This window comes from Mercenaria mercenaria, chromosome 18 (assembly GCF_021730395.1).
Source record: "Mercenaria mercenaria strain notata chromosome 18, MADL_Memer_1, whole genome shotgun sequence".
NCBI classification, from domain to species: domain Eukaryota; kingdom Metazoa; phylum Mollusca; class Bivalvia; order Venerida; family Veneridae; genus Mercenaria; species Mercenaria mercenaria.
Genome location: NC_069378.1, coordinates 41,775,742 through 41,799,541, shown reverse-complemented (window position 1 = coordinate 41,799,541; position 23,800 = coordinate 41,775,742). Strand labels below are relative to the sequence as shown.

Here is a 23,800-nt window from a genome sequence, read left to right as displayed (position 1 = left end):
AATTTTTATTTCTGAGACTCTCCACACTGTTTTGGGGTGAAAAATGTTCAGACATGCTTCTTGATTTCAATTTGCAGCTTTTGAATTAAAATTACAAATGACTATTATTTTAGGCTGTTCTATTTTAAAGGATGACATAATATGTACTCCAGATTTGTATGTTAAAAATCACACTGCAAATATTTGTGAATTCAGCTATATTTCAATGGAACTGATTTATAGTTCCATATTTTGCAGATGTTATGATCTGTATCTGCATTTGGAAAGCCGATTCTGATTATTTACAGAAAAAAACAACTCAAATTCTTCATCAGATTCTGTATACCTGCACATAAAATGCACAGTTGCTAAAGTGAAATTGTTGAAAATTGATGCTAGCCAGTTTTTGTTCTTATCAAGTTTATGTGGATAGCCAGTCTAAAGATGCACAAAAAGAGATTATGAGAGATCTCAGTGGAGAACCATTCCAACAGTAGACTGGTATCATTACAGGTAGGTACATAAACAGTGGGGTACCAGTCTCTGTTGCTGCTAATCAAGAAAATATGAAACACAGTCTGCTTTGGAAAAATATGTAAATGACTTTTCATAGGTAAAGTTATTGTGTTTTCTTATAAACCAAAGGAATTATGAAGTCTAAGAGTAAAGATACAAAGAAGAACACGGGTAAGAAAAATTTATTCTTTATTTTTTTTTATATACATACGATTAGTTAAAGAAACACACTGAGAAAAATTATAATAATTTAGTATTTTTCATGATTACAAAGTCGAAACACATGGATCAAAGAAGTATACAAATAGTTGCAGTGAAAATGAATAAAGAATAAAAGAGATTGTCAAGTAAATAGTGTGTTAGAGAAATGAATGTTTAAATGTTGTGACATTCGAACAAGGTGAAGGACACTATTTCGTTGTATGCTTGAATGCTGGAATGTTTCGTGAAGAAACAAACATAAGACAAAGATAAAATAACAGAACCTGTAAAATATTTAGAATAATTGGAAACAAACATGGATATAATTCAAGGTACATTAAAAACTAGAGATTTGCCAGAATACAGGAAGGAAAGGTGGTGAAATTGACCATGATAGGCAAGTTTTATCATGTTACTGCTAAGTTTGATGTTAATTAAGGACAGTCTAAACTAAAAGTTGGATAAACTTACTGAAGAGCAGATAGGTAATTAAACTAAGAGGTGTATTGAATGTGGACTTTCTCAAAACAACTGCTGGAACATACTGATTAACATTGAATTTCAGTAATTAACAGTGGATTTTACCTCTTCAGTGAATCAAGTTCAGTTCACAGTTAATCAAATGACCTGTTGTCAAGGTTCTGGAAGAATGAGAGCATCAGTTGGCTTGAGTCCATGTGATGATGTTTTTGTTCTCTATTAATTGTTTGAGTGACAGGAGCATACAGTAAATAATGATTATTTCAACACAGAGGAATCACCTACTTGGACTTAATGAACAGAGTGTTGAAGAAAGGGCAAAGGTGATGGATGCCATGAAGGAAAGTAGAGAAGAATTCCAGTACGGGAGGTCGTGGGTTTGCTCCCTGGCTACTTCATACGGAAAGAATCTGATGTGAAAAATGGTACCTAGCAGCTTCCTTCCTTGGTGCTCAGCATTAAGAGGACAGTGTTAGGACTGGTCAGTCTTGTGTCAGTATAATGTGACTGAGTGGGGTATCATGTCATGTGTCTATATGTGATATTCCAGTGAGGCAGCACTATAAAGGGGGGCATGCTTACTGCTACAAGTAAACACAGTACTGTCATTTATATGACAGAAAAATTGTTGAAAGATTCTTAACTTGAGTACACACAAATACTCAACGAATCTGATGTGATCCTTACCTGGCAGCGGTCAGTATTAAGTTAGAAAATAACAAAATCCCAGACCATTTTTTGCAGGTATTAGTTGCCTAAATGGAGATACTAAAAATGCTTCAGAAATATCATTTGTATGGTATCAAACTACTCGAATACAAAGTACTGTTAGACAAAATAAGTCTGTGAGATTAACAGAAGCTTCCTAATATTATTTGATCATCCAAAGCACAAACAAATAGGTGATAATTAGATTAATCATAGAGATAATGTGCAGGATTTACTAACAGGAGATAAATCTACAATTATCTGGATTATCTTGTGCACATCTGTTAGAGGTTTATGTGGGAGTGTGTGCATATGGTGCATCAACTGCTTTTCTACTCAAAGCTTGGCTCAATTTAACTTGTTGCACTGGTTTTAAAGAGTGCAATAAACAATTTAATGATGCATTTTATGAACTATTTGATAACCTTTTTAACATTTATGAAGACTTGAGAAATATTTTTGATATTTTGTGGCAGTTTAGTGGTGTTTTATGCCATTTTGGTAAATCGGTTTTAGTAAACTTAACATCAATATGAAAAATTTGAATAATTTCCTGCAGAAAGATAGTATATGTCTGCACCAGTAAAAATACCATTAATATCATTTTGACATGATAAATTATATATCTTGGTTGTAAGCACATGACTTGATTCATTCATAAAAGATTGGGACATATTTTACCCTAGTAAGATGAGCATGTTGAACTTATCTGATACCAGATAGATCCAAATGATAAAGAATAATTTAAGACTAAGTGGAACCCCTTGTGCTACTCCCCTACTTCAGATAAAGTTATTATAAAGCAGACTAGAGTGTTTTTAGAAAATGAATGAAATATAGCCTAGTCTAAATTAAAAGATGTAAAAGTGGTTGATTTAAAGGATATTGGATTATAAGAAAAGAAGATAACAGAATTGATTCATAACAAGTTTATGATGAAATGTGCAGCTGCGAAAGTACTTGGATGTTCTTGAAACTCTCTAGGACTAGAACATGCATTGTGAATGAATAACTTTCAACAGTCACTACTTTCTGAATCACACAATAAGTCTACAAGAAAGTTGAATCACACACAAGTAGAAAGTTGTGATTTAATGGCTTGTTATAATTTTGTTTATGTTACATTCGTTGTGAAATATGTTATAGCTTTCTAGCTTTCACTGTAATGAAATTAAACTGTTTAATGCTCTTGACACTTTTTACAAAGTAGATTTGACAAAAGTAAGTCATTGACCCCCAGTGGGTAATATTACAGCCTATCTATTTATCTCTACTTGAGATAGAAACAATCTGTATGATAATAGAGAATGATTAATATTTGCTATTATTTTGCTTATGTCTACCACTAAAGTTTTGTTGTATAAATCATCCTAACATTTTGGTGGGTTTGCTCTAATTGCATCCATGGCAACTGTTTACTTTTTTTCTTGAGAATTTTTTTTTTGTTTACATAATGTAAGGTTTCTGGAATTTATCCTCCTTGAAGGTTAAGGGTGAAAACCTAAATCTTGGCAAAAGTTTTGTACTAGGGAATTTTTATGTTCACATCTTTTGCAAGAGTGTTCTAATTTTCCACTTGATTATATATCAAGAATCTGCTTAAAGATTTATTGTGCATTCATTATTTGCTGTGTAGATCATACAATATAGTGTGTAATTATTTAGATTATGTCATTGTCCTGGTGTTATATTCTCAGATATTATATGATAGAAACATTATTTTTTCTATCACATGACTTTTTACATCAAATAGTTTCCTAGAGGAAAGTTTCTGCATAAAAATTTTAGAGAGGAAGGTTTTACATGAACATTTAGTTGTTCGGTAACATAAACTGTCTAGGGTGTATCATAATAGTAATAAGGTAAAATTGGCTTAAATGAACGCTGCTGTACAAAAACCCATTGTTAGCATATTGCGATGAATGTCGACCAAGTTCAGCTTGCACATCCGTGCAGTCTGATCTGGATCCATACTGTTTGCTTGTCAGTTGCATACAAGCACTTAAATTGACAGAAGACTTTGGGGATAAACGAGCAGTATGGATGTACACTATCTTTATCCTTGCTGGTTGCAGAGTCCTAATGTTGTTTTTCACACAGTCTCAAATGTATAATGGTCACTCTTATTTTAAAAACACACAAATTTCACAGCATACTTTGCATTTTCAGATAAAACTGTGAAATTAGGTAGTGAACTTGCTGAAATTGAAGGCCTCGCTGTTAATTTGAAGAATGCGATGCTTCGTTGCAAGTTGTTGAATCATAAATAATGTTAACCGAGCAGGTACACAATTTAGTAGATATTTTAATGTTAAAACTGTAAGCTTTTCATGTGGCTGATTAAATAGTTGAATTTTAGCCAGAATTGTTTCAAAAATTTGATCAAGTCACACAGTCTATCTCAAATGCAATGAATTGTTCACCTGAATTTTGAATTCAAGCCAAAGTAATGTCTCGGCATTGCATCAAATGCATCCTTTCTAAATGTATGGGAAGAAAAAGAAACTGATAAAAAGTTAAAAATGTCTCCTTTGGTGCCACATTGGTACTTAAGTTCCACAAAACCATGTACCTAGAAAAAGAATCTTAATACTGGAATCAAAATTATTTGCCTTGAAATAGAACTTAAGATAGAACTAAGACTGCATACTTTAAAATAGAGCCAAGATTGTGTTACATGAATTATACCAAAATTTAGTGTGCCACGAAATAGATCATAACAATAGAACCAAGACTGAATGCCCTGAAACAGAACCTAAGACTGAATCAGAACTAAATGCCCAAAACTGCTTTTCCCATGATAGAATTTACATCAATTATGCAGACATCCAATTAATGGTTAAATCCCACCCACACTGCCCCATACACCTACTAGGAACCTCAAGGGAAGATATCGCTGCTGTTGTTGGTTAAAAGGTTAAATTTCTCTTCCAAGCCAGTATATTGGACCAGAATGAAATACTGAAGTTCACCTGCTCCTGGAAGTTACAGAAGATAAATTTCTGATTGTCAGGAAATATGCCAGAGGTCAATATACATCACAATGCACAAAGTATTCCTGGAACTCATTATGCCCTCAGTTATTTCCAAGAAGGGTACTTTAGAAATTGCAGTACTTGATGTATATGATTTTATGTGTGAGGTTCACTATGTCATTAAACTGCAAACATGCTGCCTTTATTTCTTAGAGGGGGATTTGCTGGTTAACCATGAATAATTGGTTCATGACAAGAACGTTTTAATTTTGCTCAAGTTGTAAAGGCCTTTGACACTGTCATTAAAAGTTGTTTTGAGGGTACTTCCTTCATTTCTACTTCAGTTGCAAAGGCATTTGACACTTCTTTTAAAAATTCCTTCAGGGATACTTCCTTCATTTTGCTTGAGAATATTTCTGTTATTTTGCTGCATTTGCAAAGGCATAGAATACTTCCTTCATTTCGAATTCATTGCCATGCTTCAACAGAGCACTAACTTTATTCTGCTCCATTTGGAAATGCAATTAAACCAAAATCCACAAACAATTTTTGAAGGCAAAAAATGTCAAAAGTTTTGGAAGTGCTTATTGAAGACATTGAATTTTTATTTGCATGACTGTATAGTAGCAACGTTTTTTTAGCTCAAATACAACGACATCACATTCACAAAGAATCTAATGACATTTGATACACAAAGAGTTAAAAAGCATCAGATACACAAAGAATTTAATGGCATTTGATACACAAAGATACACAAAGAATTTAATGGCTCAAGATTTACAAGGGACAACAGTAGTAGAGTCAGCTTTATAGTTACAAAAAAAAACAAGAAAAAAACACAGAATAGAAATTGTTGCATGATGTTGCACAGACAAACAAGAGGCTAGTGTTTTTGATGTTATAAACAGAGAAAGTTCACTACTGTTGAGCTAATTAGTGCTCAGCTGTTGTTCTTTTAAGAAGAAGTTGAGTTTGTGATCTCGTGCAATCTGGAGTTTGCAAATACGAACTTATTGACATCATCGTTTTTATGAACTTACTGACATTAATGTATGTAAAGTATAGTGATTTAAGCTGAGAGCTAATTTCTGTTCAGTAATAAATTTTGATTTTAGAGTAGAAAAAAGTTCTGGTTGCAATCTAGACCAAAATAGTAAATTTGGAATTGCAAGAAATGGAGTAGAGTGGAATCCAACTTGACAAATTCAGTTAGTTGTTTACTTGTGGCAGGATATCTTTGAGAAGCACTGCATGTCAGATTGTGTTGAAATATGCAAGAAAAAAGTGCACATCAGGGATTTTATCAACAAAGCTTTCATTTGCAATAAACACGAAATAGACACAAAACAGCTGTTTTGGCATGGTGTCTTCCAAGAGTTCCTTGGGAGATTTGGCAACTTGGTGCAAAGTAATTAAACACAATGTTAGACATTCAGATATGAAGATGTTTCCAGTGGTGTGATTTTCTCAAGCTCTACATACATTGGAATATATGGTTCTCCGATATTGAGTTCATTTGCTTTTGATTTGTTTTATGGCTCTCTGTTAATGTGTTACTGTATTGTGAATTAATCAGCATGTCATTTGGTAACTATTTAGGTACAGGTAAGTGTTTTTAAAGGCCTAGTTAATTATGTAAGTGTGGAAATTGCCAAATGCTTTCTATAGTATACAAGTATACTTTTAGACAGTACTGATTGTAAAGGTAAAGGTAAAAATTTACTGTCGCTTTGTGAAACAATTAACATAAACTCTGTAGAGCTTTTGAGCGACCCTATTTTAAGAACAATTTAAATCAATTATACCTTACCCCCAGCAATTTGCTGGTACCTATTTACAGCTGTGTCGCCTGAGGCAATCATGATAAAGTGCCTTGCCCAAGGACACACCGCAGTGGGAGTAGCCAGGATTCGAACCAGGGGACTTCACCTCCGTAGGAAAGCGTCTTAGCCCTCCCAACCAATGCCTCCACATGAATTTTTGTCATGAATTTAAAGTAGTGAGCCATTAATGATGCTCTTCATGTTTTACTAAGGTATTCCTTAGCAATTAATATAGTTCAAACAAACACATGACTTCCTGTACTCGCCTGGAAATGTGGAAATTGCATATGGTGAATACGTATTCAAATGGAAATTGCAGGTTGTCATAACAGGTTCAGAACTTTAAACATATCTTCATATATGAAATTCTTTGGAAAAGTTAGTAATAGCTTCAATCTTGTAAGATTAGTGTCATAATCCTAGAAGGGTTTAAATCCACTACCTGTATGTTTGTTGTTGGCAGCTTATCTCCCTCATCAACATCTGCAGTCCTTTGGTAGGTGTATCAGTTTGAAGAAAAATTGCTTTTAAACTGAAGGTGCCACTTGCCAAAATCCCAGTGCCCCCTGGATTTAACTTAACCATCTATTGCAGCTGCTGATCTCCTAAATTAATCAAATAATTACACACCTCATATAATAAGATGAAAGGATTATGGGATTTTTCGGTGAGTCTAAAATCTGCAGAGTTCACCTGTGTGCTTGTAAATATTTCTATTTTTAGAAGTACTGTAAGCTTAGATTTTGTGGAATTTTGATTAGAAATCTTATTCAAGTATCAGAACTATCTTTCTTGACAGTAGTGCAATTTTTATGAATCAAGCAAAACATTTTCATGTTTTCAGGCACTTGCAGTCTGCTGAATGCTCCAGATTTGCAGGAAAGCATCTGCAGAAACACTTGATTTTCCACTTGTGTGAATAGAGATTTGTGTTCAGATTTTAATCGAACAAGCTGTTTTGATTATTATTGCATGCATTTTTACCAGCAATGATCATAAAAATAAGTGGAGTTTGGTACTTGTTTTATATGTATACATGCTCATTTAGTAGATGGGTCACATAAAGAGGTATAACCTAAAACTAGTTAAACAGAACTGCTAATTAAAACACTATTTAGATTGATCACATGTTATTACTTTACTTTAATATTCTTATACATAATGTTGCTTCCTTGATGGTTTACATTCATGTGCATTTTATAATTTAGCTTGCCTGGCTCCCTGGCTGAATTTTTGTTCTTTAAATTTAAGCCTCTTTAATAGCACATTTTTATCTGATGGCTAAACTATCAGAATAGAAACAGCCTCAACTGTTAAGGAAGAGAAATATGACAAAACGGGCACAGGAACTTGAGCCAGTCTGTGATTTATCTGTCTTTCTAGTTTTTTTTATATTCAGTATTTCTAAAGATTTTGCTAGATATTTTGTACACTGATTGATTTTCACTTCATTTTGTGGGGTCTTTACAGGTATAAATGAACTATTAACCGAAATAATGTCTTGCAGACTGTCAGTCAAATTCTGTTCACAGACAGAAAAAAAAAACAGGTATAAAAATTGGGTAAAGTCTACAATGAAAGAAAAAAAAAAGTAGAGTTTGACCTTTCTTGACCTGATGAAGGTATTTACAGGCCTGTTAACCACAATTTGCAGCCGCCAGAACAGAAGCTAATCAAAATGTGTGTATGTTTTCTTCAATTGTTTTGATAAAACCTGAGAAATGATGGATAACATGCAAGCTGTGTCTGTGTGTAAGGAAGATTTTTATGGAAGTTAAAAGGGAATAGGTGTAGGACTTGTTACTGGGTGGAGAAGTGATGAATTAGACACTTCCTATGTAAAATGAGTAAAATTATACCTTTTGATAAAATGGAAGTCGAAGCACTCACATTTCCTTAAGGCTAAGATGTTCTTTGGTTTTACAGCTTTTGCTAATAGGGAAGGACTTTGGTTGTTCTCATAGCATTTTGATTGTCTTGTTTTGATAGGCTAATGACATTGGTTTGTCTCTCGGCTTAACAGCTCGCAAGAGTCTTGTTTTGCTAAAGGTTAAGGACTTTGGTTGACAAATGAAGCATTTTGGTTCTTTTCTCTCTTCATGATTGTCATGTTTAGATGCTTAAGGTAAATGACTTTGGTTGGCAGATGAAGCATTTTGGTTCTTTTCTCTCTTCATGATTGTCATGTTTAAATACTCAAGGTAAAGGACTTTGTTTGGTCTCTGATCATGACTGTCTTGATTTGCTACAAGCTGAGAAGTTTATTTGGCCTCAAGTTTTGCTAAAGGGGTAGGACTTTTGTTGTTTTCTTAGCTTACCTGTCCCATTTTGCTTGAAGCCTTTAAATGAGGGCTTGCTTTGTTTGTTCCCTAAATGAATATCAAATAGAAGTTATTAGTGAATCATTGAAGTGTTCTGAAAGAGAGCTGCAGTATGGCAGGAATTTGTTTACAAATTTAAATGTACTCTTCTTTATGCATACTGTCATCATACTGTAAAATTGCCAAATTTCTTAACATCTGTTCTGATCTTTTCTTATGATTTTCAGATCTTTATTATAGCAATTTGACACTCCTGACAGTCTTGTGGTTAAAGTCCAGGTACAGAGTTAACCATATGAACACCTCCATGCAAAGTTACTCAACTGAAAAATGGTTACTCATTCGAACTCGGCCCACTCAAAAAATTTCTTGCCCTTACCTGAAGCTTTTTTGTGTACCTATGCTATGTAATATAATTAATTCATACATGGGGAGTTTTGTTAATTTGTTTATGTGAAGTGGATGGTGTATGTCAGAAAAAATGTGTATGGAAATTTTTAAGAAATTAATTTTGTGTTATGAAAAATGGTTAGAAATTTAGTGTCAAATACTAGTGGTAAGAAAATCTTTTTGTAAGAAAATCTTTTTAAAACAAAAGAACAAAAAACATGAATTTGTAGTAAAAAGACAAAGAACAATTTTTCAATGAAGTTTGTTTTGAATGGAAATTAATACAGTTAACATAGTGGTGTCAAGTATTGTGGTTTATCCTGCTTGACAATTTACTTGTATCATGCCTGGTATCAAAGTGCCAGTTGTATAAGAAGCAAAAATAATCTGTTTTGTTTATAAGCGTTTTTCTTGTTGAATTTATCAATGTTTCCTTTGTAACTTTTTTTTGAAATATAATCTTTCCTGTTTAGGGTAGTGGATTTGTAATGATCATCAGCATATATCCATGTGCTAAATTATCAATGGAAGGAGAATAATAATTAAGAACATGGAATTTATGATTTTTCAGTGTGGTCCCATTCCTTTACAAGAAAAGAGAGTCTATTCAAATGTAATGGAAAAAAACTTTTACGACTGGTTTATGAACAAAGTATTATACTGCAAAATGGTCTACTTTATCATGGTTTTTTGCTGCTAAAATACATTACGTCTCTCTGATCTATTTTTAGATGTGAATGCCAACGGCCTACAGAGTTCTCATCATCATCAGCAACAGCACGGGGTCGACAGTTTTCGAGTAACGCAACTGGATCATTCTCAGGGTCCTGTTGACGGGAGTCTTTACGCGCAAGTCAACAAAAGAAAGCTGGAGTCGCAGATCATACAAAACGGGCCGACCAAACTACAAAATGGCGGCTCGTACTCATCGAGTATAGACTCGGGTATTTCTGCATTCTCTGGTATTGTCCCTTTTTGTTGCATCTTGGTCTTAGAAGTAACCATTTTAGATTCCACATTGGTGTTTAATTGACCTTTTTGGTGGCCATAAATAATAAAAAAATGTTTTGACAAAAGAAGGTTCAAGAATTAATTTTGTCTTTATATTAATTTGCAAATTCAGTGTCTTGAAAAACAAAAAGAATTTTAATTACTTACAAAATTTGATTTTTATTCTTATTCATTTAAAAGGAGTCAAATGGTTACTTTCTAAATATATTCATTGTTGCCTAAATTACAAACCAAATGTGGGCAACTTTTAATAGAAATGGTTTGAAACTTTTTTTTTGATAAACTTTTTAAAATGCAAAATTGAAGAAAGCTGAAAAAGGTTCTTTGCTTTAGTTGTAAAAGCAGTGACTATAATGTTACAGTACACTCTCATAGTGGCCTCTCTAAGCAAAACTCTCTATACACATCATCAAATTCCCTAGCTAAAAAATTACTATCAATTTACCTCTCCAGAACAACAACCTTTACATAACAGACAATATTTGTATCTCCCAAAGGGTGTTGCTCTACAGAGGTTGCACTGTATATCTCATTGATGTAGGGACAAAAATCTGTTTTACCATCTGAGTGCGATATTTTTCTGGACCTTCTTTTCCATTAAAGAAGTCTTGCTTCTTAAAATTGGTTTGACCTTGAACTTCTATTGTTGTCTGCTTCCTTAAGGTTGATGTATTTAGGTCTATGATAAAATTCCCACTGAGTGATGAATGGTCACTAGTACTGGCCCTATCATCTACACTGAAATATTTTCAAAAGTGAAGGTAATTTATGTACATTATCATTATGGTGTATCAAAGAGCAAAGGTCAAGGTCTCCTGTTATCAGATTGTGAAAGGTGAAGGTCACTTCTACTGGTTTGATTTATTTTACAGCCGGGCAGCATATTTCTGCTACAAAAACTTTAGAAAAACTCTGGTTTGTGCTTCTTGTAATAGCATAGGTCAGCAGACAGATTCGTTAAAGGAACATGCCACCAGAGTCTAGATGAAAGCATACAGTCCTTAAGGTGTAGAATATTCTGTAAAGTGCTGCTGTATTTCTACTATTTTACAGCACCATTCATAACTGCTCCAGTATATGTCTTATATAATTTCATATTACATGAATCTGGAAACATCCCCCTTAATACATTTCTCATGTTAATTTCAGGTTGTTTGAAATACAAGTTATCCCAAACCAAAGTCACCATTTCTTTATGAACAAATTGCCACTTTGCTATTTTGATCCCCCCCCTGCCCCCTCCCACACCCAGCAAAAAAAAGAAAGAAGAAAAAACAACAACAAACAAACAACAAACAATCTGTCTCCCACTTTCACCTACCCTGTACTCTCCTTTTTAGGTGCATGTTATTTTTCTTACTATATTTTTCTTTGCCATGTTGGTTGTTGTGGGTTTATTGTGGTTTTATATTGTACCTGCACATTTATTATCTAAAATATCTGTGGTTTTAGGTTACAAAATCATTACCTATAAGATTTACCTTATTTGGTATAAGTGTGTGTCTTTTACATTTTACCATTTGGTGGTATAGGTCGCGGTATGTATAGTCCGCACTAATTTTTGCTCTGGAAATGGTCGGAGATTTAAGTTCTAGCGTATAGTCACAGTTTAAGTTTCGGTTTTTTCCAGCAATATTAAATATTACCGTCAAAAAAGTTATGGCGGCGGCCAATTGATGCGCGGACTGAATTATTATCAGAACTGATTGGTGGAAATCGGACAGTTATTTTCGATTCCCAACCGTTACGTACCAACATAGTATCGTAACAGACTACATCAAAGAAAAGCGGCTTTTGACACTAATTGGCAGCAGACTGTTTGCGTTTACATTCTGTAATTATGCAAGTTAAATGTGAATTGTTTGCACAGCAATTATAACACTTTCCGTCATGTAATTAACCGCGTTCTTTGATCTGAGATTAAAAAATATCTACTTTTGGATTTTTTTTTTTATTTAAAAATCAAAAGTAAAAATTATCTTTTAAGTTTTTAATACGCTAAGAATTAGTATAAACATGTTGGAATGGATGACGGATCTGTCCGATTTATCCAACCCGAGTACATGTCAGTGGCGTCCAGTAAACGAAAGTAGAAACAAGTAATGAAATGCAAAAATCTTTAAATTAAAGTAATTGTAATTTTAATAGTCTGATGGGTTATTTACGATATATTTTATTGAAAGTAAACGTATGGTGAAAGGCGCGATATGAATTTTTTTATCCTTTTGTTCGTTCGTAACAGATGCACGAATTTGCGAGAGGTACGGTCAAATTGGCCGAAAAAACTCTGCTGGCAATGTTTGTCGTATAGGTCGCAGGAACTTTTTCAGGCAGCAAAATGGGTAGAAAAAGTGCGACCTATACACACCAAAATACGGTATTCATAAAATTTTCAATCTGTTTTGCTCTGACTTCGCATTAAATGACATGACTGTGTATTATTGCACTTAATTCTATGTGAATTTACGTTTCTAAAGATTTTGAAGATACTTTAATTACTATCATTATGGTGCAGCATAAATTAATGCTCTTTGCTTGGTTTAATCTATGCAAGAATGCATTATTTTATATAAGCTGGTCTAAGTCTCAGTAGCGAGCCTCCATGGCAGAGGGGTTAATGCAGCTTACTTCAAAACACTTTCCCCTCTGCACCTTTGGTTCAAAACCCAGCTAAGGATGGAAAATTCATTTTTGGGTGTTTTATGGGAGGAAGCTGTCCAGCTGGCATGCCAGAGGTCAGTGGTTCTACCTTGGAGCCCAACCCCTGTGTCTCCACCTATAAAAGCTGGAATGTCTTTAATATGATGTAAATTTGATTGTTTTTAGTCCCCTACTGGTTGAAACCAGTTTGGGCTATAGGATGCCCCTTTTCCGTCATTCCGTCATTCCGTCGTCCGCAAATTTGTGTCCGGTCCATAACTCTGTCATCATGAGGGATTTTATATTACTTGGCACAATGTTCCATGATGAGACGACGTGTCATGCGCAAAACCAGACCTGCTCAAGGTCAAGGCCACAATAGGAGGTCAAAGTCAACAGGGCTTTTTCTGTCCGGTCACAACTCTCCCATCTTGAAGGATTTTAGTATACTGGCCAAATGTCCCATGAGAGATGATGTGTCTGCGCAAATCCCGGACCCTAGCTCAAGGTCAAGGTCACATTGAGGTCAAAGGTCAACAGGGCTTTTTCCTGTCCGGTCATAACTCTCCATCCATGAAGAGATTTTAATATTACTTGCACAAATGTTCCCATGAGGAGACGACGTGTCATGCGAAAAACCTGGACCCTAGCTTAAAGTCAGGGTCACAATTGGAGGTAAGGTCAACAAGGTTTTTTTCCTGTCCGGTCATAACTCTCCATTATGAAGGGATTTTAATATACTTGGCACAAAGTCCTTAATAGACGATATGTCATGCACACTTCAGACCCTAGCTCAAAGTAAGGTCACACTTAGCAGTCAATGTTAACATAGCAAACAGGGTCTGTTTCGTGTCCGTCCATAATCTGACATTCATTAAGGATTTTAAATTACTTAGCACAAGTGTTCCCATGATGAGACGACGTGTCATGCGCAAATCCGACCCTAGTCAAAGGTCAAGGTCACATTGGGGTCAAGGTCAACAGAGTTTTTTTCTGTCCCGTCCATAACTCTGCCATCCATGAAGGGATTTTAAATACTTGGCACAAATGTTCCAGATGAGACGACATGTCATGCGCAACACCCAGTACCTAGCTTAAAGGTCAAGTCACACTTTGAGATCAAGGTCAAGAGGATTTTTTCCTGTCCGTCTATAACTTGTCATGCAAAGCAGGATTTAGATATCAGTTGCACAAATATTTCCCTGGATGAGACAACATGTCATGCGCAAGAACCAGGTCCTAGGTCTAAGGTCAAGGTCATATTAGAAGTCAAGGTCAAATTCAAGAATGACTTGTATGGAACATTTTTTTTCATCATAGGGATTTTGTGTAACTTGGACAAATGTTCACCACCATGAGCACCTTGTTTTTAGAATTACATCCTTGTGTTATATAATAGATTTTATTGTAACTTTTTATTACTGCAGTAGAGAAAATCGAGACACTTTTCTGTGGTACAGCATGCATGTTACATCAATTTTAGGTGTATTTTGACCTATCTTACCTGGTAAGAGTTTTGTGGACTTATATTATTAATTTTTTTTTTTTTTTTTTTTTTTTTTTTTTAAAGATAATTTCCCTTTGTGTTACTATAAATAACTTACATGAATAACATTTTATAATCAGCCAAAAATTCAATATGAAAACAATGTGGGTTTTATATATCACATTTAATCCAGTGTTGTTATAATGTTTAACATATTGTATAGTAGTACAATATTGTTTATACATCATTGACAGAATCAGTTCATTATGTTTCTGCAGAAAAATTAGGTGCCTTCCAGTAGGGGACTTTGTAATGCATGGCATACTTCATTCACTTGTTTTTTTTTGTTTTTTTAAATATAATTTCCTTTGTTGTTCATAAATAACTTACATGTAACATTTATAATCAGCAAAAAATTCAATATGAAAAACTGTGGGTTTTTTATATGCACATTTTAATCCAAGTGTGTTGTTAAAAGATATTGTATATGTAGTACAATATTGTTTATACATCATTGACAGATATCAGTTCATTATGTTATACTGCAGTAGAGAAAATTAGGTGCCTTCCAGTAGGGGACTTTGTATTGCATGGCAATACTTCATTCACTTGTTTTAATTAAAACTCGACCAAATTAATCAAATGTTTAAATCTGCTTGTTGTGGACTTTACAGTATCATAATTTATCTGCATGCACATTTTTATACGCCCGAAGGGACATATTATGTTATACCCCGGTGTCCGTTTGCCCGTCCGTCCGTTAGCAATGTGGTGTCTGCTCTGTAACTCTTGAACCCCTTGAAGGATTTCAAAGAAACTTGACACAAATGTTCACCACACCAAGACGACATGCAGAGCGCATGTTTTGGATGTCTCGCTTCAAGGTTAAGGTCACACTTAGGGGTCAAAGGTCATATCAGTTTGTTTCGTGTTCACTCTGTAACTCTTGAACTGCTTGAAGGATTTCAAAGAAACTGGGCACAAATTAATGTTCACCACACTGAGGCGACATGCAGAGCGCATGTTTTGGATGACTCGCTTCAAGGTCAAGGTCACACTTAGGGGTGAAAGGTCATATATGGCTTTGCTTTGTGTATGTTGCTCTGCATTGCAGTGCTCTTGTTTTTATTTGGCAGGTCCCTTTTTTGTTCACTTGCAATAAAAAAAATTTGAATTACTTCCCTTTTATGTTACTATAAATAGCTTATTTTGGAACTTTTTTATTATTGGCCGTAGGGAAAAAACGAGACCACTTTTCTGTGGTACAACATGGATGATACCTCCAATTTTTAGGTGTATTTTGACATACCTGTACCTGGTAAGGAATTTTTTGTGGAATTTCTTCCCTTTGTTGTTCCTGTCGTTTGGGCTTCAACTGTCAAGTTCTTTAAATTTTGCTCCCATTCTCTGATGTAACCCTTCGGGCGTATATTGCCCCGCTTGGCGGAGCTCTTGTTGTCATTTTCTGCTACCTGAGTAATTTCCAAATATTTTTGAAAGTCTTTTACCAAGTACAAATTAACTATATATGCAAAAGATGTATGTAAGATTGAAAATTGTAATATTTCTGTGAAAACATGTAATGAAGACTTATGGAATACATTTTGTATTTTTTTGAAGGACTTGACTTAAGTATAAGAAATAACAGCTTATTTGCAATACTGTAAAATCTTTCAGTTTTGTAAGCAACTGTCATTTTGTGGGCAATTTCATCTGGATTTCAACCTAAGAAGATTAAATGAATGGGACTTTATTTGTTAGTTTGAGTTTAATTTCTTGAATAACCACAAAATCCACAAAAATAAGTTCCCTTGAAATATTTATGATTTTACAGGAATGTTTTCTTCTTGGGCATTTGAACTTTAGAATTCATAAGCCTTTTTGTATGTTTCAGTACCCATGGGAACATCCACCACCCATAAAAGCAGTAGTGAAAGTTGGTCTTATAACACACGTGAACGTGATTTCCACCAGCCAACCATGTCGAATACTAGTATGAGCAAATCTTACAGCTCTTCAACGAGTCCACGATCGGGGAAAGTTGCGCTAGATGAACAAACACAGCTTGATCAGATTTTAAGTGACTTGTTAAACGATCAAGCATTTGTAAGTCAAAAATCTTCGCCAGGGACGCGGAGTTTTAAAACTGTTGAAGAACATACGAGCCCAGAAGGCAATATAGTGGTTCAAAGAGGCGATGTGACTTATAAAGTGCCAGAAGTGAGGTCAGAAAAACATTATTCTGTGAAAACAGAAAGTAAAACAATAACTGATGATAAATATAAACCAGTGAATGCATTTACTTATACACCGTCATCTCCAGAAATGTCACGGAGCCCACAGAGCCCAAAGGCTCCTTATAGAACTGATTACGAGAATAATTATAGAAAAGAATCATATAATTACCAGACAAACGGTCCATCCTCACTTAGTGATGGTGAACATTCATTGTCATGGTTACAACAACAACAGGCTAAATTGCGAGAAAAGAGTTCAGAACGTGATCCAAGTCGCCATAGAAATGAACAGATGCTGATTGAAGAACTGAAAAAATCACAAACTCAAAATAAATATTTTCAAAAGCGAGCGCAGAGTGAGGATGAATCATCGAAAGTTTCATCTCCTTTACAAAATGGGCCCGTAAGCCCATATAGTTACACAGTTTCACGTACTCATACATATAATACAGAAAAATCACCCAGTGACACTTCTTTTCGACCTCATGACACATTGCCAGTAGCTGCTTCTCATACGACATACATAACGGAGCAGACGGCATCATCCTCTTCAAAAGTTTCAAATAAACCTCCGCCATCCCCTATTTTACAAAGATCCGTAACTTCTACTGTAAGTACAGCCCCTGTTCCCCCACCCCAGCGCACAAGTAGCCGAGATTACATGCAACACCAGCATCAACAGCAACAGCAACAGCAGCAGACGCGAAATCGAACATACAGTGGAGGAGGCTACCAGCAGGCTTCAACCTCCTGGAGGAGCGAGACTCATACTCAACCCAGGGTCATTCAGAGACATCACTCTGAAACGGCTTACGATCGTGACCATTTTGAGCGTGAATCGCGTCAGCAATATAGGACTCCACCTTTATCGCCAAGATCTGTGTCACCCCATACATTTCAAAGCTATAAAACTGTGTATAAAACAATACACCATGATGAACCGGATTTTTCGCAACCTCAACCGATTGAAGTTCAAATTGAAAAACAGACACAAAAAGAACAGCAGACAGTTCAACAAGATGCAAATAAACCGCATTACATCACAGAGGTCATAGTTCAGAGAACAGGAGGGTCAGGTAGGTCATTTGTTTTATTATGTCATTGTTTTTGCCCTGTCCTTCCGTCACGCTTCATTTCCGATCAATAAGCGGAGAACCATTTGACCTAGAACCTTCATAGGGTGGCAGGGTTTATAGTGTAGACGACCCGTATTGATTTTGGGGTCACTCTATTAAAGGTCAAGGTCGCAGTGGACAGAACATGGAAATCCATTTCCAGTCAATAACTTGAGAACCATTTGACTTACAGGGTAGATGACTTTTATTGTTTTTGGGGTCACTCCATCAAAGGTCAAGGTCACAGGGTGCTGAACATAGAAAATGCTTTCCAGTCAATAACTTGAGAACCCCTTGACCCAGAATGTTGAAACTTAATAGGATGATTGGACATGCAGAGTAGATGACCCCTACCTATTTTGGGGTCACTCGATCAAAGGTCAAGGTCAACATAGAAAAACGTTTCCAATTCATAACTTGAGAACCACTAGGTCCAGAATGTTGAAACTTAGTGGGATGATTGAACATGCCAAGTAGAATCCCTATTGCAGCCAACCATCAGTGTCTCTTTGACCTTTGCTCATGTCCCCTATTGACTTCTTGCCTTTACGACTATGCATTGGGGGAGACATGCGCTTTTCTACAAAAGCATCTTCTAGTGTAATGTTCCTGCACCAAATCCCTATTCCCTCGAAGTATCCAATCTATGGTATCTGAATCTGAAAAGAAATTTCCTTCTGTATCAGATTGCAATTGGTAGTGGTAGGGGAGGGGGCGTGGGTTTAGGAGTTGCTTGGATGAAGGAAATACCCAGGATTTTGTATTTTCTAAATCAAATAAAATTTGTAGCGCACTAAACAAAAGCTGTGAAGTCAAATGAGCCGCCCCATAAGAAAACCAACATAGTGGCTTTGCGACCAATATGGATCCAGACCAGCCTGCACATCCGCGCAGTCTGGTCAGGATCCATGCTGTTTGCTAACAGATTCTCTAATTGTAATAGGGTTTGAAAGCGAACAGCATGGATTCTGAATCCATGCTGGTCGCAAAGCCACTGTGTTGGTTTTCTCATGGCACGGCTCAAATATTAGTATTGAAATTGCACCATTGGAAATTTGATTATATAAATGATTTTGCCGAAATATTAACAGGAAAATTAATGTGTTTATGTAATTAGTAGCATATAAGATGTGACTTCAAACAAGTTTTTGACTATTGTGAAGAAACAGATTGTTTTTTCGCACAAATGTTAGCTTGGGAATTTGAGTACATTTACTACAGTTGAACCTGTCTTTGTGCACACTTGTTTTAATCAGCCACTAGTCAGCTGACGTCAAAATTGACATTTTTGTTTTAATTCAGACTTGCTTTAAGCAGCCAGATTGTATTGCTCCATTGACTGGCTGGTTAATACAGGTTTAACAGATTGCTTATGTATTCTGCACAGGTTGATTTCTTCAACTTGCATACTTCATTAGTGTGACTGATGGTTTAAAGGACATCAGTTAAATAATGTAGTGGTAATTGTGGGGACTGATCATGAAACTATTGCATCTGTGTATAAGATAAGAAGTGTATACAGTATACATGTCATGCATCATGATTATCCTATGACATGCATTTTATTCTAATGAATAAATTATTTGTAGTATATGACATAGAAAATTATGTACCAGTCATCACCTGTGAGAAGTTTATGTGGAATGTTGTGTGCTATGGGGAATAAATATCATTGAAAATATATATTCATTTGGAATTAGACATAGATTCTCATATGTGTTTACATTTTGGAGTTTTGACTCTTTCCAGATTCTAAGAGTAGTACTCTGAACAGAAATGAAAGGGACAGACAAGAGACTGATAACCGTCTTGACGCCCTCGAGAAATCCCTACAGGCTGCCCAAAACTCAATAATGGCATCATCTCCATGGCAACAACAACAACAACAGCAGCAGAACGTCATGAAACAGGAAGTACGTCAGTTTGAGACGCGTTCATACGAGACGAAAACGGAACAGCGTCAAGAACAGAGGCACGAACAGCAACGAGTGAGTAGAGAGGAAATAAATGGAGGTTACCCCCGTAGCATGTCGCCCGTGTGGGATAATTTGCCCACTGAGCATGTAAGCATCCTTCACCCTGTTTAATCATTTAACCCAAAAATGAAGGTCAAGGTCATGTGAAAACATTTTTGAAATGAGTTTTGTATTCCTCATACTCCGGACCTGCACTGTCTGGAATGCAGAACAGTGTAGTGTGTTTCAATTTGAAATGAACTACCTTTCAGTGTGTTGATATTAGTGATATAAGCGTTATAAATACAGCACGTGTCAGTACAGAAATGCATTTCATTAACAGGTACATGTAATTTCAATATAACTACGGTTTATCATTCGGAGTGCATTGATTGATAGAAAGAAATGAAAAAATATGCCACGGAAAAAATGTTGACCTTGACCTTCAAAAATGTAGCAGACAACATGTCTGCTGTGTTTTCCAAAATTAATGAAAAAAAAATTGTTCAGGCAGCTTTTATTTTCTTTTTAATTGCAGGAAATCCTCTACACTGGCGTGACAGTATTCTTTACATTGAATTATAATGACTTACCTAATGGAAGATATGCTTTTAATTCACATCAGTGTATATCTATATAGAAAACTGGTATTATTTATAGAAAGTAAAAGCTGTTTGAATCCTACTAAAAGCTATATAAAGTCTGTATTCAGGTCTGTAAGATATGAAAGTGCCATCCATTGCAAGGTGCCTGTGATGCCAGGTTATTGTAGCTCCGTTTTGATAACCATTGCAGAGCACTTATTCTTGCTGTTTATTTGGCCGTAGTATTTTTTAGTGCTTTGTTGGAAATTAATCAGGAGTGGTTTGAAAATTTCAAATGATTAACTAACAACTACAAGCAGTTACTAGTTTCATTCCAAATCAACCATTTTAACATTAATTTTGCTCGCAATTAATATGCATGATAAAGTAATGAACAGAGCCTGTACACAGACTTATCTTTACCATGAATGTTGAAGCTTTAGTTGTTTGTTATGTCAAGAATTGATCATGCTTTTGACAGTATATATGTGCTGAAGCAGATTTCATGTAAGCCATGAAATTGTTTTGTAAGGGAAACAACTCTCACATTAACTCTTTTTTTAAATGTCTACATAGTTATCTTTCCTTAAATTACTAAGCTACATGAGATGAATCTGATGTATACTCTGGAAATGATAATTCTACAATGGTGGTAAGATTCCATGTGTACTTTGAAATAAGCCATGAAATTCTTTTTTAAGGGAAGCAACTCACACATTTTCTGTTTTTAATATGTCTACGTAGTTATCTTTCCTTATATTCCTTGGATCTGATATATTTTGGATTATAAATGATAATTCTACAATGGTGATAAGATGAAAATGATAGATGAAAGAACAACTGCAATTGTTTCCGCTAGTCTAATGTGTCCTCCATGTTGGCATAGATAAATAGTGGTCTGCCCACTGTGAAATATTACACTAGCGGTACATGTAAGATAATTGTAGGTCTCTGTGTTATAGCTTTGATCCTCTCCTTTTTCTTTCAAAAGTGAGATTTTTTCAGAAAAATTAACACAATAAGATTTTCTGATGAAACACTGATAAAAGTGATGAACAGTAACTGAAAACATAAAGCCTGCCGACTTAGCTCAATGGAACATGCACATATCTATGGATCATGAGGTTGTGAGTTTAATCCCGGGCAAGGTGTTGGTTCTGCATTATGATTTGATAGAAGATGTTGTGTCTGAAATCTTTCTCCCCCCACCTCTGATTCATGTAGAGAAGATGGCAGTTACTTGCTGAGAACTATTACTATTTAGGTGCTACAAAATGCAGGGAATAGTGGTTAGGTTAATTGCCCACTATCACATAACTGAAATTCTGTTCAAAAATGGCACTAAAGCAGAAAGAAACTAAGAAACTGAAATGCTTGAAGTATACTGTGTAAGATTAACTTAGTAAGGCATGTGACATTTAACATAACCAAAGAAAAAAAAAAAAGATCAATTTTACCATGCTTACGTTGATCAAAACTGAGCCGTGCCATGAGAAAACCAACATAGTGGGTTTGCGACCAGCATGGATCCAGACCAGCCTGCGCATCCGCGCAGTCTGGTCAGGATCCATGCTGTTCGCTTTCAAAGCCTATTGTAATTAGAGAAACTGTTAGCGAACAGCATGGATCCTGACCAGACTGCGCGGATGCGCAGGCTGGTCTGGATCCATGCTGGTCGCAAAGCCACTATGTTGGTTTTCTCATGGCACGGCTCAACTCATGTTTGAAGTTGAATGTACCATGTTCCATAACTCAGTAGGTACTGCACAAACCTATAATTTGAGAGGTCGCAAGTCTGATCTCTTGGTGAGTCAAAATTTAACATTCTTTGAAACAGTTTGACAATATCTGTGAAGTCATTTATTCTTGACTTCTAGTATGTGTGGGGAAGTAGTCTTTGTGTGTAGAACAAGCCAGTTCTGGCACAAAATGCAGGAATTCCAATTACTGTAATTTACAACTGTAAAACCGAAATACTGTTGAAAGAAAACAAAATGAATCAGTAATGTTTGAAAAAGAAGTAAATTAAGTAAGAAATATCTTTTACTTTACCTGTTATTGCTTTAAGGGATTTTCTTTAAATCTAGTAAGGTCATTGATGAAATCAAACAAAATCATCTTGTTCAGACTGTTTATTTATCTTTCTTATCTCTTAATGTACTTTTAAATAATTTTGATTTTGATCCAAGAGTGACAGTGCATATCATTATTGGCAAGTTGAAATGTTTTTGTATAATTATGTGTGGGATCATTTGTTATGAGTCAGTCAAAATAATGCCACAGCCCACACAAAATACCATGTAGGAAGAAAATTGCTCATAAATGAGAAATAATTCAATGTTGTTTCAATTCTTTACAAAAGAAGTATACTTTGTCTTTGTAATTCAGGCAAGCTTGAATCCTCATCCTTGATCCTTTAATATCCCTAATCTTTCTTCTTTGTATATAAGATTTATGGTTTTAAAACAAAGTAGTAATTTTCATTTGACATGTAATTATTGTCTGATCCAAAATGGAAAAAAAAAATGAACCTTGATTTTTCAAATTTGGCCAAGTCAGTTTACAAAGTAGGATTTACTTTCAGCTGTGTCTTCAAATACATGCAAACATACATCAATGCAGTCCCCCTTCCACCCACCCAACAGGCACATATACAACTGCTTCCCCACACTCGTCTTTAAATGATCACCTCTGAACAAAGGCCATGTTTCCAATGACAGGTTTTTATTACTTGCATATCCAGGGTTATAGAGAAAACAGTTGTAACTTGTAATGAATAAAGAAGGAGTTAGACAGTTTTCTGTTCTGCCCTTAATATGTACACTGTCTATGCCAGTATGTTCAATCTTTTCTTCACAGGTGTGCCTGTAGACTCAAATTCCTCATTCACAGGTGTACCAGTATATTAAGCATCATTTTCACAGATTCCTTTATATGGAGAGAAATGACTACAAGGTTCTGTTGGAATGTGATAAATAACAATGCAATGAGATTGTGTATATGATAGCCAAATGCTGAAACAATCTTACATCAATCATTTTCCCCTCAGTTAATTATCTTGTTATACAGTGACAGGCGTTGACAGCTGTTAGATTAGCTCCTGGGTATGCTGTATCTTTTGTTTTTCGTAATTATTTAAGGCCATCTAGGTATACAGCGTACCTACGTAATTAATAATTTTAGTGGCTAAGTGGTAACGGTCAGTGACTTTCCTCTCACCGCTGTGGGTTCGAAACATTGCAAAGGGGTATGGAATTCTTTCATATGGGGAAGGTTGGTGGTTCTTCCCAGGTGCACTCTTGCTTGAAGTAATACCTGAATTGGCACCTTGGATCTTCTTCAGCCATCAAGAGTTGGAAAGTTACTATAATTATGTGGG

General features: G+C 35.4%; 1 protein-coding gene across 20 annotated transcripts in view; it reads left to right on the top strand.

The window, feature by feature from the left end:
* LOC123538148 (tensin-3-like) overlaps positions 1-23,800 on the top strand; it is a 438,691-nt gene that overhangs the window by 387,374 nt on the left and 27,517 nt on the right. For 18 of the 20 annotated variants that reach the window (XM_053530078.1, XM_053530076.1, XM_053530075.1 and 15 more), the window contains 3 exons: positions 10,125-10,355; positions 16,425-17,843; positions 19,632-19,945. In XM_053530078.1, coding sequence (XP_053386053.1) covers positions 10,125-10,355; positions 16,425-17,843; positions 19,632-19,945 — 1,964 coding nt within the window. The remainder of the gene's footprint in view (positions 1-10,124; positions 10,356-16,424; positions 17,844-19,631; positions 19,946-23,800) is intronic. The other 2 variants (XM_053530077.1, XM_053530079.1) reach the window with 2 other exon arrangements.